The 14,119-nt window shown below is 38.2% G+C and overlaps 2 protein-coding genes across 2 annotated transcripts in view; both read left to right on the top strand.

Annotated features, from left to right (window-relative positions):
- The window catches only part of LOC141623829 (MADS-box protein CMB1-like), a 106,247-nt gene that overhangs the window by 34,236 nt on the left and 57,892 nt on the right, over positions 1-14,119 (top strand). The window lies entirely within an intron of this gene.
- On the top strand, positions 1,880-2,827 carry LOC141621878 (uncharacterized). The gene has a single exon (XM_074438034.1). It carries the CDS (start codon positions 1,880-1,882, stop codon positions 2,825-2,827), a length of 948 nt encoding a protein of 315 aa, XP_074294135.1.

The following is a 14,119-nucleotide window of genomic DNA, read 5'->3' as shown; positions in this document are numbered from 1 at the left end:
ACTGTGTACATACATATTCGTACACATACTCGTTATCATACAATTTAAACCTATCAAAATCTCATATGTATTCAATTTCTCGCAATATAATTTTTCATTCCCACATAAAAACTTATCTCTTAATAGTTTTCTGTAAGTTATGTTTTTAAGAAATACAATGACTCTTTCAAATATATTTTTCTTAAGATTTAATGGTCTAAGTTTTATAACTTTCTCAAAATGTCTTTTTACGTAAACATAAAACATTATGAGACGCTCACTTTAATCATATCTACAAATCAAAATATTTCAATGAATACAATGAAAATTATACTCAATTTAAAGCATTTTTTTGCAATGAAGGTAATTATTTACATTTTAGAATTTTTATAAAAATAATTTTTTAATAAATTTAGAATCAAATCACCATAATTATTTAATGTAATTTTATAATAAAATTTATTACTATAATTAATATTTTGCTGAGATTTATACCGCATTTATTATGTTCATATTTAATGTTCAACTGTAATTAATACTTGTATTTAAAGTTGGGCTGACACGTGGCGCATCCACAACGCTTCAACCCAGTTATATATATATATATAAGATTTGTCGATGAAAATGCTCTTTCCGTTGCTGGAGTGGAACTCGAAGAAACGGAATAAGACAAATCAACCGATATATCACACAAATCTGATATTGAAGGTGTATTTGTAAATCGTGAATCTTTTTTGACATCTTTTACAAAGAACTCACGCTCTAACCCTAGAACATGACTATCATGTGATGAAAAGTTTGAAAGATAGTACTTCGTAGAAAGTTTGCACACATCTTCACCTTTGAATGCTCGAAAACTATGAGTTGGATCAAATGGGCACTTAGTAGAAGAATCTAAACCGAACTTTCCGTAAATCTAACATCAAAGTCTATCACCAAGTAAAGTATATTCAACATGTTGTAATGCTCATTTGTGATATCCTTTTTACAATTTCTCATTGCTTTCTTGTAAGGAGTGACATATCTGGCATAGAAATATCGTGTTTACAACAAAAAGCTCCAACTTTCATAATTAAATCATTTCAACCATTTTTTTTCCATGTCTTTAAGTTTGCCTTTCGTATTTCAAAGAAAAAGTAGAGCATTCAATATGTCAAAATCCTTGTTTTTGTAAAGTTTGACAAAAAAAATCCGCAGTCCTCCTAATATCATGCATCATACGCAAACAATACACAAAATCAAACTTCTTCATAGCTTGACCTCTGTCTTTTGTTTCCCCTTGGAGTTTGTCTACTCCATTTACATACAAATCTCAATAGTTGCTCATGTTGCTCTTGAAATAGAACGAAAATGCGAACCCATCGTGTAGCTCCGGCTCTTTGCAAAAAGGTTGTGTAGATGGATAATCGCTTAAATACGGTTGACAAGGCCCATGTACCATATAATCTCTTCGAACATCATCTTGTTCATGCAAAGGATACATACCTAAAGCACGTCGTTTTCCTGGGCCCTGTTCAAGTGATAAAATGTTAAAATATAATTCACACACACACATTTACTTAGTCATATTTCAGTTTGTTGTTGAGTCAATGTTCCTGGCTATCTTTCAGGGAGCATTCTGCTAGGATGAATAAGTCATGGGGTGTTAGTTAGTGGAGCTAGTAGTGTTGCTGTTTTGTAGGCATGATTTCAGTCATGCATAGTGGAGTCAGGCAGAGGAAGCAGGGAGTTAGTTGTCGATGTTAGTTTGCTATTTAAGTCATTGTATTTGCTCAGTTTTATTCACTCAATCAATACAGAAAATCTTCCTCTGCAAATTCTTCTTTTCTGAAATCATTCATTCAATTTACAACATTGTGGTATCAGGTCTTTAGGTTCGTTTTCTGGGAATATTAACATCATGTCGACCAATGGATCAAGCTCCAATGGCCTCTCCTCTTTGCCCATTTTCAAGGGTGTCAAGTATCAGTTTTGGGAATTGAAAATGAAAACATTGTTCAAATCTCAGGAACTGTGGGAACTGGTTGAGACAGGGTTTGAAGATAGCAAACCTGCAGAACCAGATCAAGCTCTCAAGGACAAGAGGAAGAAAGATGCTAAGGCTCTGTTCATACTCCAACAGGCCTTAGATGAGGAGATCTTTCCTCGCATTGCTTCTGCAACCACATCAAAGGAGGCCTGGCATATTCTGCAGAAAGAATATGTAGGTGATAAGAAAGTAGTCAAAGTAAGACTACAATCCTTGAGGAGGGAGTTTGAGACTGCCCTCATGAAGGACAAAGAAACTGTGCAAGAGTATTTGTCCAGAATGACTGAAGTGGTGCAGCAGATGAAGGCATATGGGGAGCAGATGACAAATGAGCATGTGGTGGGGAAGATTCTAAGGAGTCTCACACAAAAGTTTGATCATCTTGTAGCAGCTATTGAGCAAACAAGTGATCTGGACACTTACACACTTGATGAACTAATGGGTTCACTTCAAGCTCATGAGGAGAGGCTGAACAAATCCTCAGAACAGAAAGAAGAGAAGGCATTCCAAGTCAAGGATGACTCTTCCAAAGAAAAATCAAATCAGTTCCATGGAAGAGGTAGAGGCAGAGGAAGAGGAGGCTACAGAGGCAGGGGACGTGGAAGATTCTCTGGCCAGTCATCTGAAAGTCAAGAGCAGAAATCAAGGAGCTCATTGAAGTGTTATTATTGCAACAAGCCTGGTCATAAGGAGGTTGATTGCTGGAAAAAGAAGAGAGATCAGGAAGGTGAGCGGGAAGCTGGCGGGCAAGGCAAATTTTGCAGAACGGGAGGAGAAACTGTTCATAACAACACAAGGATCACAAGTCAGAGAGAATGATGTTTGGTATATTGACAGTGGGTGCTCAAACCACATGTCAAGTACCAAAGCATTGTTCAAAGAGCTAGATGAATCAGTCAAGAGCAAAGTCAGATTGGGAGATGATAAACAGTTATCAGTAGAAGGAATGGGTACAGTGGCTGTCAAAACTGAGCAAGGTAACATAAAGCTTCTGCACAATGTTCAGTATGTACCCTTGCTAGCCTATAATCTTCTAAGTGTAGGCCAACTACTCATCTTGTGGATATTCTGTGATTTTTGATAGTGAATCCTGTGTTGTGAGAGATAAGAAAACAAATGAAATTGTGGCTAAAGCATTTATGGGTAGAAATAGAATGTTTTCTTTGGATTTAACAAAGAAAATAGGGAATGCATTGACTGTCAAGGGAGATGATGATGCTAAACTGTGGCATTTGAGGTATGGCCATCTTAATATGCAGAGTTTACAATTATTAAGAAACAAGGAGTTAGTGAATGGTCTGCCTAGGCTTGGTAGTCTTGATGTGTGTGAGGGATGTGTGTATGGGAAGCAATGTAGGGCTTCCTTTCCAACTGAAGATACATGGAGGGCCAGTGAGTGTCTAGGGTTACTCCATGCTGATCTGTGTGGACCAATGGAGACTGAGTCATTAGGTGGAAGCAAATATTTCTTGCTTATCACTGATGATTACAGTAGAATGAGTTGGGTTTATTTCCAACAAACCAAGTCTGAAGCATTTGGGAATTTCAAGAAGTTCAAAGCCATGGTAGAAAATCAAAGTGGGAAATTAATTAAGGTTTTGAGGACTGATAGAGGGGGAGAATTTGTGTCTAAGGAGTTCAATGAATTCTGTGAAATTCATGGAATTAAAAGGGAGCTAACTGCACCCTACACCCCTGAGCAAAATGGAGTGGCTGAGAGAAAGAACAGGACTGTGGTGGAAATGGCAAGGAGCATGCTTAAGGCAAGGGGATTGCCAAATGAATTCTGGTCTGAAGCTGTGGCAACAGCTGTGTATTTGCTGAACATTTCACCAACAAGAGCTGTGGCAGACATGACTCCTTATGAAGCATGGAGAGGCAGAAGACCAAGAGTAAGCCATCTCAAAATCTTTGGTTGTGTTGCATACTCTTTATTAAATTTGAGAACCAAATTAGATGACAAATCAATTAAGTGCATCTTTATTGGTTATGCAACTCAATCAAAGGCTTATAGGCTGTATGATCCAACTAATAAGAAGGTCATAATTAGCAGAAATGTTGTTTTTAATGAGGAAATTCAGTGGAGTTGGCAGAAAGAGTTAACCAGTGGAGAAAATCAAAGGGTGTTCGCATTTGAGAGCTCAAATGAACAACCACATGAGGAGAATGGTAACAATACTACTCCACCGGCAAAGATGCAGCAGTGATGATTGAGAGACACCCGAGTCATCGAGATCGAATCATCCGATGATTCACCTCAAGAAAGATGAAGTCACTAACCGAGATATATGAAACTTGTGGGTTTGCTCTTATGACTGCAGAACCCTCAAGCTTTATCAAGCCAAAGAAGCGAGAAGAATGGCAAGTTGCAATGGAGGATGAGATCAGGTCAATTCAAAAGAACAAGACTTGGGATTTGGTTGATCTTCCTGCAGGAAAGAATGTGATTGGTCTGAAATGGGTTTTCAGGACCAAATTCAACACAGATGGAACAATTCAGAAGCACAAGGCTCGTCTGGTAGCAAAAGGGTATGCACAGGTTGAAGGCATTGACTTCAGTGAGACATTCTCACCTGTGGCAAGGTTTGAAACTGTTAGGGTCATTCTGGCTTTAGCAGCACAGTCAAGTCTTCCTGTGTATCAATTTGATGTCAAGTCAGCATTTCTAAATGGTGAGTTGCAGGAAGAAGTGTATGTTGAGCAGCCACAAGGGTTTGTCAAAGAGGGTGAAGAAAACAAGGTCTACAAACTGAGGAAAGCCTTGTATGGACTGAAACAGGCTCCAAGGGCCTGGTACAGCAGGATTGATCATTTCTTTGCAAAGGATGGCTTTGAAAGAAGTGAAAATGAACCAACACTATACATCAAGAGACATAAAGATCAAGGTTTCCTGGTTGTAGTTCTGTATGTTGATGATATCATATACTTCAGCTCATCTCAAATACTCCTAGAAAATTTCAAGAAATCAATGATGGGAGAATTTGAGATGACTGACTTAGGTTTGCTACAATATTTTCTTGGCCTAGAAGTGAAACAGGGAAAGCAAGGCATATTTCTGAGCCAAAGAAAGTATGCTCAGGATTTATTGAAGAAGTTCAAAGTGAAGGAAGATGATGTAGCTGTCACACCAATGAATACAAATGACAAGCTACAAAGAAATGATGGAACACCAAGTGCAGATGAGAAGCTGTATAGAAGTCTTGTGGGTGGCCTGAACTACCTTACTCACACTAGACCAGACATTGCTTACTGTGTCAGTGTGGTGTCAAGGTATCTCCACAATCCAACAAGACAGCATATGGGAGCTGCTAAGAGAATTCTGAAGTATGTAGCAGGGACAGTTGAGTATGGCATCTGGTATACTAAGGCAGAAAAACTCAAGCTGGTGGGTTACACAGACAGTGACTGGGCAGGGTCCATTGATGACAGGAAAAGCACCTCAGGGTCTGTGTTTAGCCTAGGTACTGGGGCTGTCACTTGGAGTTCAAAGAAACAGGAGACAGTGGCACTGTCATCCTCAGAGGCAGAGTATGTAGCAGCTGGTGCAGCAGGTAGGCAGGCTGTCTGGCTGAGAAAATTGCTGGCTGATCTTGGCTATGAGCAGAAGGATGCAACTGAGCTATGGTGTGACAACAAGTCAACCATAGCAATGACAAAGAATCCGGCATTTCATGCTAGGACAAAGCATATTGAGATACAGCATCATTTCATCAGAGAACTTGTGAATGAAGGAAAAGTTGAGTTGCAGTTTTGTGGAACAAATGCTCAGAATGCTGATTTGTTCACAAAAGGATTGTCTCAAGCAAAGCATCAGTTCTTCGTGGAAAGGATTGGAGTTGGTGTGTCTGAATTAAGGGGTGGTGTTAAAATATAATTCACACACACACATTTACTTAGTCATATTTCAGTTTGTTGTTGAGTCAATGTTCCTGGCTATCTTTCAGGGAGCATTCTGCTAGGATGAATAAGTCATGGGGTGTTAGTTAGTGGAGCTAGTAGTGTTGCTGTTTTGTAGGCATGATTTCAGTCATGCATAGTGGAGTCAGGCAGAGGAAGCAGGGAGTTAGTTGTCGATGTTAGTTTGCTATTTAAGTCATTGTATTTGCTCAGTTTTATTCACTCAATCAATACAGAAAATCTTCCTCTGCAAATTCCTCTTTTCTGAAATCATTCATTCAATTTACAACATAAAATATTATAATTTTGAACATCTTCTTGTTGTTCACGTTGACCCTCCTGGTTCTCATTCCTTTCATGTTGGTCATCTTTAATTTCTATTATTTCATCTTGATCAACGGGAGAAGAGTTATTTCTAATTCATGAAAACAAGTTCAAACACTAAAAGTATAAAACCACATGAATTATAAACACTAGTTCGCCAAACAAAAATAATACTTGGCAATCCAAAGTACTCGACAATTATCCTAAACAATAAACATCCTATTATAATTTGATATTATGTGAAATATATTCGTAATGGAATTAATTCGAAAACTTGTGTTTTGTACAACCTAATATAGAGCTATATATACAACCGAGAGAATCACCTATATACGGAAACAAATAAATCTTATGCTAATTACAAGGGAAAGATTTCACAAAGGCCTTGAATGTGGACTAGGGCCAACGACTTTTTTGATATGGTCAAACAGTCCTCTTGGCTAAATAATGCCTCCCCTTAAGTTGGCGAGTGGAGAGTCGAGACACCTAACTTGGAGAGTAAGTCGTCGACTGAAGTGCGACAGAGAGCTTTCCCGAAAATGTCTGCTAGTTCAGCCTTCATGTGTACGTAGCTCGGAGCAATTAGACCTTTTTCTATCTCCTCACGAATAAAATGACTATCAACTTCAATATGTTTTGTGCGCTCATGAAACACCGGATTTCAGGCAATATAATGTGCTGATTTACGTCACATTCAAGTTGAATGGGCTGATTATGAATAATACCGAGAAAGTTAAGCAGCCCTTTAAGCCATTTGGGTTCACAAGTAGTATAAGTCATTGCTCGGTATTCCGCTACTTCAACTAACGATCGAGACAATGTCTCTTGTTTCTTGGTTTTCCATGAGATTGGTGAGGAACCCAAGAACACGAGGTAAGCACTGAGAGATCGACGACCCATTGGGCAAGTTGCCCAGTCGGCATCACATAAGTCGATATCGGAGCGAAGAAGGATGCCTTGACCTAGGGAATTCTTAAGATATCGTACCACATGTAGTGCTGCATCCCAATGGTCAATTGTAGGGAAGTGCATGAATTGGGCAAGTATGTGGACTGAGTTTGTTAATTCCGGACGAGTGATAGTGAGATAGACTAAGCGGCCCACGAGTCGACAATAGGGTTTGGGGTCGGTTATGGCTCGGCTTTTGAAAGGACTAGGCGGTGATTTTGTTCCATGGGAGTAGTGGCTGGCATAGATCCGAGGAGGCCAGTTTCTGTTAAAATGTCAAGAGCATATTTGCGTTGAGAGAAAAAAAATCCTGGTGTTGTTGCGGGCAATTTCGAGAATGAGGAAATACTTAAGGGCGCCCAAGTCTTTCATGTGAAAGCACGTACTTAAATATTCCTTGAATTGAGTAATTAAAGCAGAATTGTTGTCGCAAATAACCAAATCATCAGCGTAGACGAAAATATGTACCTATGTCTTTGGCCGTGACATGGAAAACAAGGAGTGATCATAGGGGCACTGTCAAAATCCATACTTGATGTGTGCGGAAGCGAGCTTGGCATACCAACATCGATCGGTTTGACGAAGCCCGTATAAAGATTTGCGCAATCGACACACTTTCCCTTCGACCGATGGTAGAAAATCGGGTGGAGGTTTCATATATACTTCCTCGTGGAGGTCGCCATGTAAGAAGGCATTATGAATATCTATTTGATGTAGAACCCATCGCTTGGCGGCAGCAACGGTGAGCAATGTATGAACAGTGACGAGTTTTATGGTTGGAGGAAATGTTTCATTATAGTCCACGCCTTCAACTTGTCGATTACCTATAACAACTAATCGAGCCTTGTATCGTTCGATTGTCCCATCCGCAATATACTTGATTTTGTAAACCCATTTTGAAGCGATAGCCTTTTTGTTCGGAGGAAAAGGTTCAAGGGTCCACGTTTCATTTTTTTCGAGGGCGTCAAGTTCGAGTTTCATAGCTTCGCGCCATTCGGGAACCTGCACGACATCTTTAAAAAAATTGGGCTCATGATGTTTAGTCACGGCCGACAAGAAAACTTGGTAATGAGGTGAAAATTTTGCATAATTGAGATAATAAGAAATCGAAAAAGCGGTACCTAGGACGATGGTGATGCGATGAGATAGTTCGACGAGGGGCGAGGTTTAGGGAGCACAAAGTCCTTTAGGTTGGAGTTCGGAATTTTAATTCTATGTCCCCGTCCCAGGTTTGTCGAGTCACTATTTGGGTTCGTTGGTTGGTCGCTATTGGTGTGGGATGGCTGGTCAGTAGTCGTGTTTGTAGGCTGGTGAGTGGCAGTTTCTGTCGTTTGTGCGGACGGAGTAGTTGACGGGGTGGTTGTCTCAGGGACCGTGTTGGTCGAGGCAGGATGGGATTGAATGGATAGCTTTATCAATAGGCGTAAGGGTGTCGTTAAGAAAAGAGGTAGTGTATATGTTAGTATCATGGATATTAAGCTTTTGATATGGAAAATCGGTTTCAACAAAGACCACGTTGTGACTCGAAATAAATTCCAGTGTCCAAATCGTTAAGACGCCAACCTTTCTTTTCAAACAGATATCCAATAAAAACATATTTCCAACTTCGAGAGGCAAATTTGCCACGAGATCGATTTAAACTTTTTGCATAAGTAAGACAGCCAAAAATTCGAATGTTTTCAAATGGAGGGGGTTTATTAAAAAACATCTCATAAGAGGATTTCCATGTAGAAGATGTGATGGAGTACGGTTTATTAAGTAAACCGCACTCAAGATACATTCTCCCCAAAAAATAAGGGTAAACTAGCTTGAAATAAAAGAGCGCGAGCAACGTTTAAAATGTGACGGTGTTTACATTCCACCCTCCCATTTTGTTGGGAGATGTCGACCATAGATGTATGGAATAAAACGCCATTTTCTTTAAAAAATGCTATAAAAGGCCGAAATTCTATACCATTGTGACTACGTAAAACTTTGATTTTCTTTTCAAATTGACGCTCTATCATAACAAATAAGTTTAATAAACTTTGTTTAGTATCCCTTTTATGACGTTAAAGATAAACCTCATGTCGATCGGGAAAAATCGTCAACTATTGTTAAAAAACTTTTAGAACCGCATGAGGCATTTTCGGAGTACGGCACCCAAAGGTCACAAAGGATAAGATCAAACGGAGAAATAGCATTACTAGTACTTAAATGAAAATGTTCCCTAGTTTGTTTTGCGCGTAAACAAATGTCACAATTTTTGTTATGAAAAGCATCGTGAGTTCGAGAAATTTTCTTATTAAGGAACGGTAAAAAATGGGAAATATTGGGAGAAGGATGCCCCAACCTCCAGTGCCAAAGCTCAATCGTGTCGGAAGAGCCTATCATACACGCCGGGGACTTGTCATCACGAACCCTCGTAAGGTAATAGAGCCCCTCGTGTTGCTCACCCGCACCAATCACCGTCTTCGAGGTACGATCCTGAATGAGACAGAATTTATGAGAAAATTGAATGGTTAAGGACATATCAAGTAAAAGACTTCAAATTGAAAGAAGATTACAATTTAAATTACCCGCGTATAATACATTTCGTAAAAGAAGTCGAGAAGATAAGTGTATGTCACCGCTTTGAGTGGCGATTGTAAGATCATCGTTGGGAAGTCCAACGGATAGAGGTTTAATAGTGTGAAGATTCGTACAGTGTGATAGGTATCCCGACATGTGGTGGGATACTCCCGTGTCAATAATCCAAGTAAAAGAAGAGAAATTACCATTAAGATGATCACGTGCAGGGTCAGCCTTTTGGGATTGCCACATATTGCTCAATCCCTCCAACTCACAACGACAGATCAAGCTTATCAAATTGAGTAATAAGAGGTTGAGAAGAAGATGCACCAGTGGCAGCATTCGACGCGCATTACCTGACGCGATGTTTACCTTCAGAGACGGGCCAAAGTTTTGTTGTTTGGTACGCTTGTTTGGTACGCTCTAACTGAGCGCGACCACGCACATCTGGTACAAAGACCGCCTTGCTCAAATCCGTATCATTTGGGTCGATGCAAATATGGTAACGAAGATGGTCACCCCACCATTCGAGAAACTTTCCCATGACACGATAACAAAACTTAAGGGAATGACCAGATCGTTAACACACAATACAAATTAACTTAGGGCCATTAGTCGAGATATAAGGACAATCAGTTCTGACGCCCCCCCTCCCCTCCTCCTCATGTCGTGACCCGTGATGAGAACAGGCAGCAAAAGCCAAAACCGTTGGGACACGGGTTTCGACATAGCAAATGATCGCACTCCTCCTTCTTGAAGAAGACGGTTGTAAATAAAATTAAGAGCAGGAAGAGGAGTCGTAGTGTTATCGAAACGGTCATCGAGACCAATTAAGAAGTCACAGATCCGTTATTTTTTGCGGCGAATGTCCATTATGCTCACCTAATCGCAACAACAAGGGTTACAAGCTAACACAAGAAGGAAGCGCATCCAGGTCCAAGATCTCTTCTCATAGTGTAGTCATACGACCGTAGTACGCCATGAGAGATTCATTCGGGCCTTGTCGACATGCTATCAATTCCTCATGTAGTCGATAAATACGAGCATCGTTATTTTGACAAAACCGATTCTTAATATCGATCCATACCTGTTTCGCTTCGGGGTGTTAGTAGATCATCTTGCGAAGATCTGGTTCGATTGAATTGTAAATCTAAGGAGTCACCGAGGTTGGTGGATCGCTAGGATTCGAAATTCATTGATGTAGCCTCTGGTTTGGTGATGGTGCCATCAACGTATCCAAGCATTCCCTTGGCGAGAAGTGCTAGAGGAAAGGCACACGACCATTCATCGTAATTATTGCCATTGAAAGCCATCTGGGTAATATTGCTACCCCGATTTTCCACATGAACAAGTGAAAAGGATTGAGATTTTGAGGTGTCAATAATTTGATTCGAATCGGAGTTCATCATGATAATAAAGGATTTCGGTTTCGAGAAAAAAAAACGGAGGCAGAGCGAAGGAGACGAATAAAACCTAACACTGATACTATATTATAATTCGATATTATGTGAAATATATTCGTAGTAGAATTAATTCGAAAACCTGTGTTTTGTACAAGAGTTAAGGCTAAGATAAGGACCCGAACTATCCTATGTTTTCCAGTTAAGGACCTATACTATTAAATTTTCCAGTTAAGGAACTCGCTAACTTAACTCCGCAAGTGTTTTCGGGCATTCATTGCCGATCCCAAGCCCGGATAAAGGAAGAGGGTTGCGGTAGGTCTCTGGCAGCCAGCATAAAAACTTAGTCACATTTTATGGACATGAATCGGAATTTGAACATCGTTGGGACATCTCCTTAGAAGCGACGCGCTGCACTTCTTAGACCCGGGTGTAGTGAAAAGTATGTGAGGATTGCTAGATCGTCGCCCGGAAGCGACGCGCCATCTTTACACCTGGGGGTGGTGTCAAATAGGCAAGGGTGCGCTACATCTTCTAGACCCGGGTGTAGTGAAAAATATGCAAGGATTGTTAGGTCGTCGCCCGAAAGCGGCGCGCCACCTCGAAGTATGGGTGTGGTGTCAAATAGGTTTGGATCTATGAAGCATGGTCAAGAGCGGGCAAAAAAATTGGAGCATGAATTTAGGAAGGGTAATAGGTTACGTTTTCGTACTTGGAATGTTGGCTCTTTGACAGGGAGATTAGCTAAGGTAGGGGAGGTTATAAAAAGGAGAAGGGTGCATATAATGTGTTTACAAGAGACAAAGTGGGTCGGAGATAAAGCTGGAGTGATAGCGCCTTGGGGTTATAAGCTTTGGTACACGGGTAAAGACAAAAGTCGTAATGGAGTTGGTATTGTCATTGATAAAGATTACATCGATGATGTGGTAAAAGTATCGAGAAAGAGTGATAGGATTATGAGCATTAAGCTTGTAGTCGGGGATGAGGTACTGACTGTTATAAGTGCTTACGCACCTCAAGTAGGATTGGATGTTTCTTTTTTACGAGCCTTCTGGGAAGATCTAGAGGAGGTTGTAGAACGAGTCCCTATTGGAGAGAAATTGATCATTGGTGGTGACCTCAATGGGCATATGGGTACTAGTCAAGTTGGCTTCGAGAGCATTTATGGGGGTTTTTGGTTTGAGGAGAGAAATGAAGCAGGAAGTGACATATTAGATTTTATTGGATAAGAACTACAAACCAAGTCAGATATTGGATTGTTCGAAGATGTTCGAATCCGATCCGAAAAACAACTCGAATTGGATATCCATATCCGACATTTTCGGAGACCATATCAAATCTAGACACCCATCTAAGAGTTTTTGGAAATTCGTAACCGGTCAAAAAAAAAATCCTTTTTTTTAATTATTTGATATGAATATATTAAAAAATAGATGGGTTGTAAGTTCTAACTACCCTTACTTATTTACTGCAAATAATAATAATATTATTATTATTACTATAAAATCTCATATTATTATTTCTAGATGTGTAAGTAAAATATTTTTTTCGCAATTATTTAAAGTCATTTTGTGCAGGTTTTTTAAATATAAATTATGAATGTTCATAGATTTTGTTTTATATCTAAAGTTTAAACACATTTTTTTTATCGAAATTCAATTTTTTATTTATTTATCTAAACTCGGTTGTTATTATAAATTAACAACTCGTTATAACTTATGATAGTATTCAATTGAGTCAATATTATCTTTTATAGAGTTATAATATCTCTTTGAGTTAGAAATTGTATTTCAAATAAAATCATAACTCGTCAAATTACTAATTAAATAATTATTGTTATTAATTGTTAACTTCATTTAGTAACGTAACTACGTTTCACAATTAAATACATGCTTATTTCCGTTCAACGACAAATAATAAAAAAACGGAGGGAGTATTGTATTATATAAATAAATAAGTTAAAATGTGATGTGCTTAATGTTTTTTTTTTATGATATACACGTTACGTTAGGTGACAAATTATCGGCAGTTTGCGAGTAAATCATGTAGAGAGTTTTTTATACTATATTTGCATTTTTCTTTTTGATTAAAGGGAATAAAATTTGTATTGTTTTTAGTGACGTGATCATTTTCTTTGCACTATTTATTTTTGCTTTAATAGAGAGAATATTATTTATTAGTGGAGTAAAACTTTGGACAAAATTATGGATTATGTATTTTTTTTTAAATTAGGCGTTATTCATTATTTTATTTTATTACGTATAAAACAATAAAACATATACATAAACTTTTACGTCCAAAAGATGTATAAAACGTAAACATAAACATTTACGCACAAAAGGTGGTGGTTTTTCAGAAATTAATTTCATAATCTAAGTAGTGGGTTCCACATCTATATATAATAATTAAAACACAAACTAAACAAATATCTAATTGCCACATCAACATATTTAGCCTAGTAAGTCAAGTCATTACCATTTATTATTTAAAAAGAAAAAAAAAGGTAAATTATATTTATAGCATTAAATACAAATTAAAGCATAATAACATTAAATATGGATTTTAATTTAAAAGTAGATTATACATCAAAATAAAAATAAAAATTATTTTTTTAGGGTTTTTATTGTCAAATCAGTTATTACGACAAATAAAATCATATTACATCATTCTAAATTTTACGTTGTTTGTAAACGTTACCCCTCTTTTGTGTATGCATCTTTAATTTTAATAAATTAGATGCATAAGGTGATAAGGAGAACTTAAAACTTAATGTCATAACATAAATTTTCATTTAACGTCCTAAAACATAATAATAGCGTATGAAAATTACTATACCGTACTATAAGGACAATATAAAAGACGTCATATAACTCTTCTAGATACTTCTGATGCAACAATTTAAAAAATGGATTGCGATGAGAACAAAACAAACAAAGCCAGAAAAGCAAGTGCTACAACAAGTAAGGAAAAAAAACCCCAGAAATACACCATC

Source organism: Silene latifolia, chromosome X (genome assembly GCF_048544455.1).
Source record: "Silene latifolia isolate original U9 population chromosome X, ASM4854445v1, whole genome shotgun sequence".
NCBI classification, from domain to species: Eukaryota; Viridiplantae; Streptophyta; class Magnoliopsida; order Caryophyllales; family Caryophyllaceae; genus Silene; species Silene latifolia.
The sequence above is the reverse complement of the archived record's forward strand: the minus strand, read 5'-3'. Positions and strand labels throughout refer to the sequence as shown.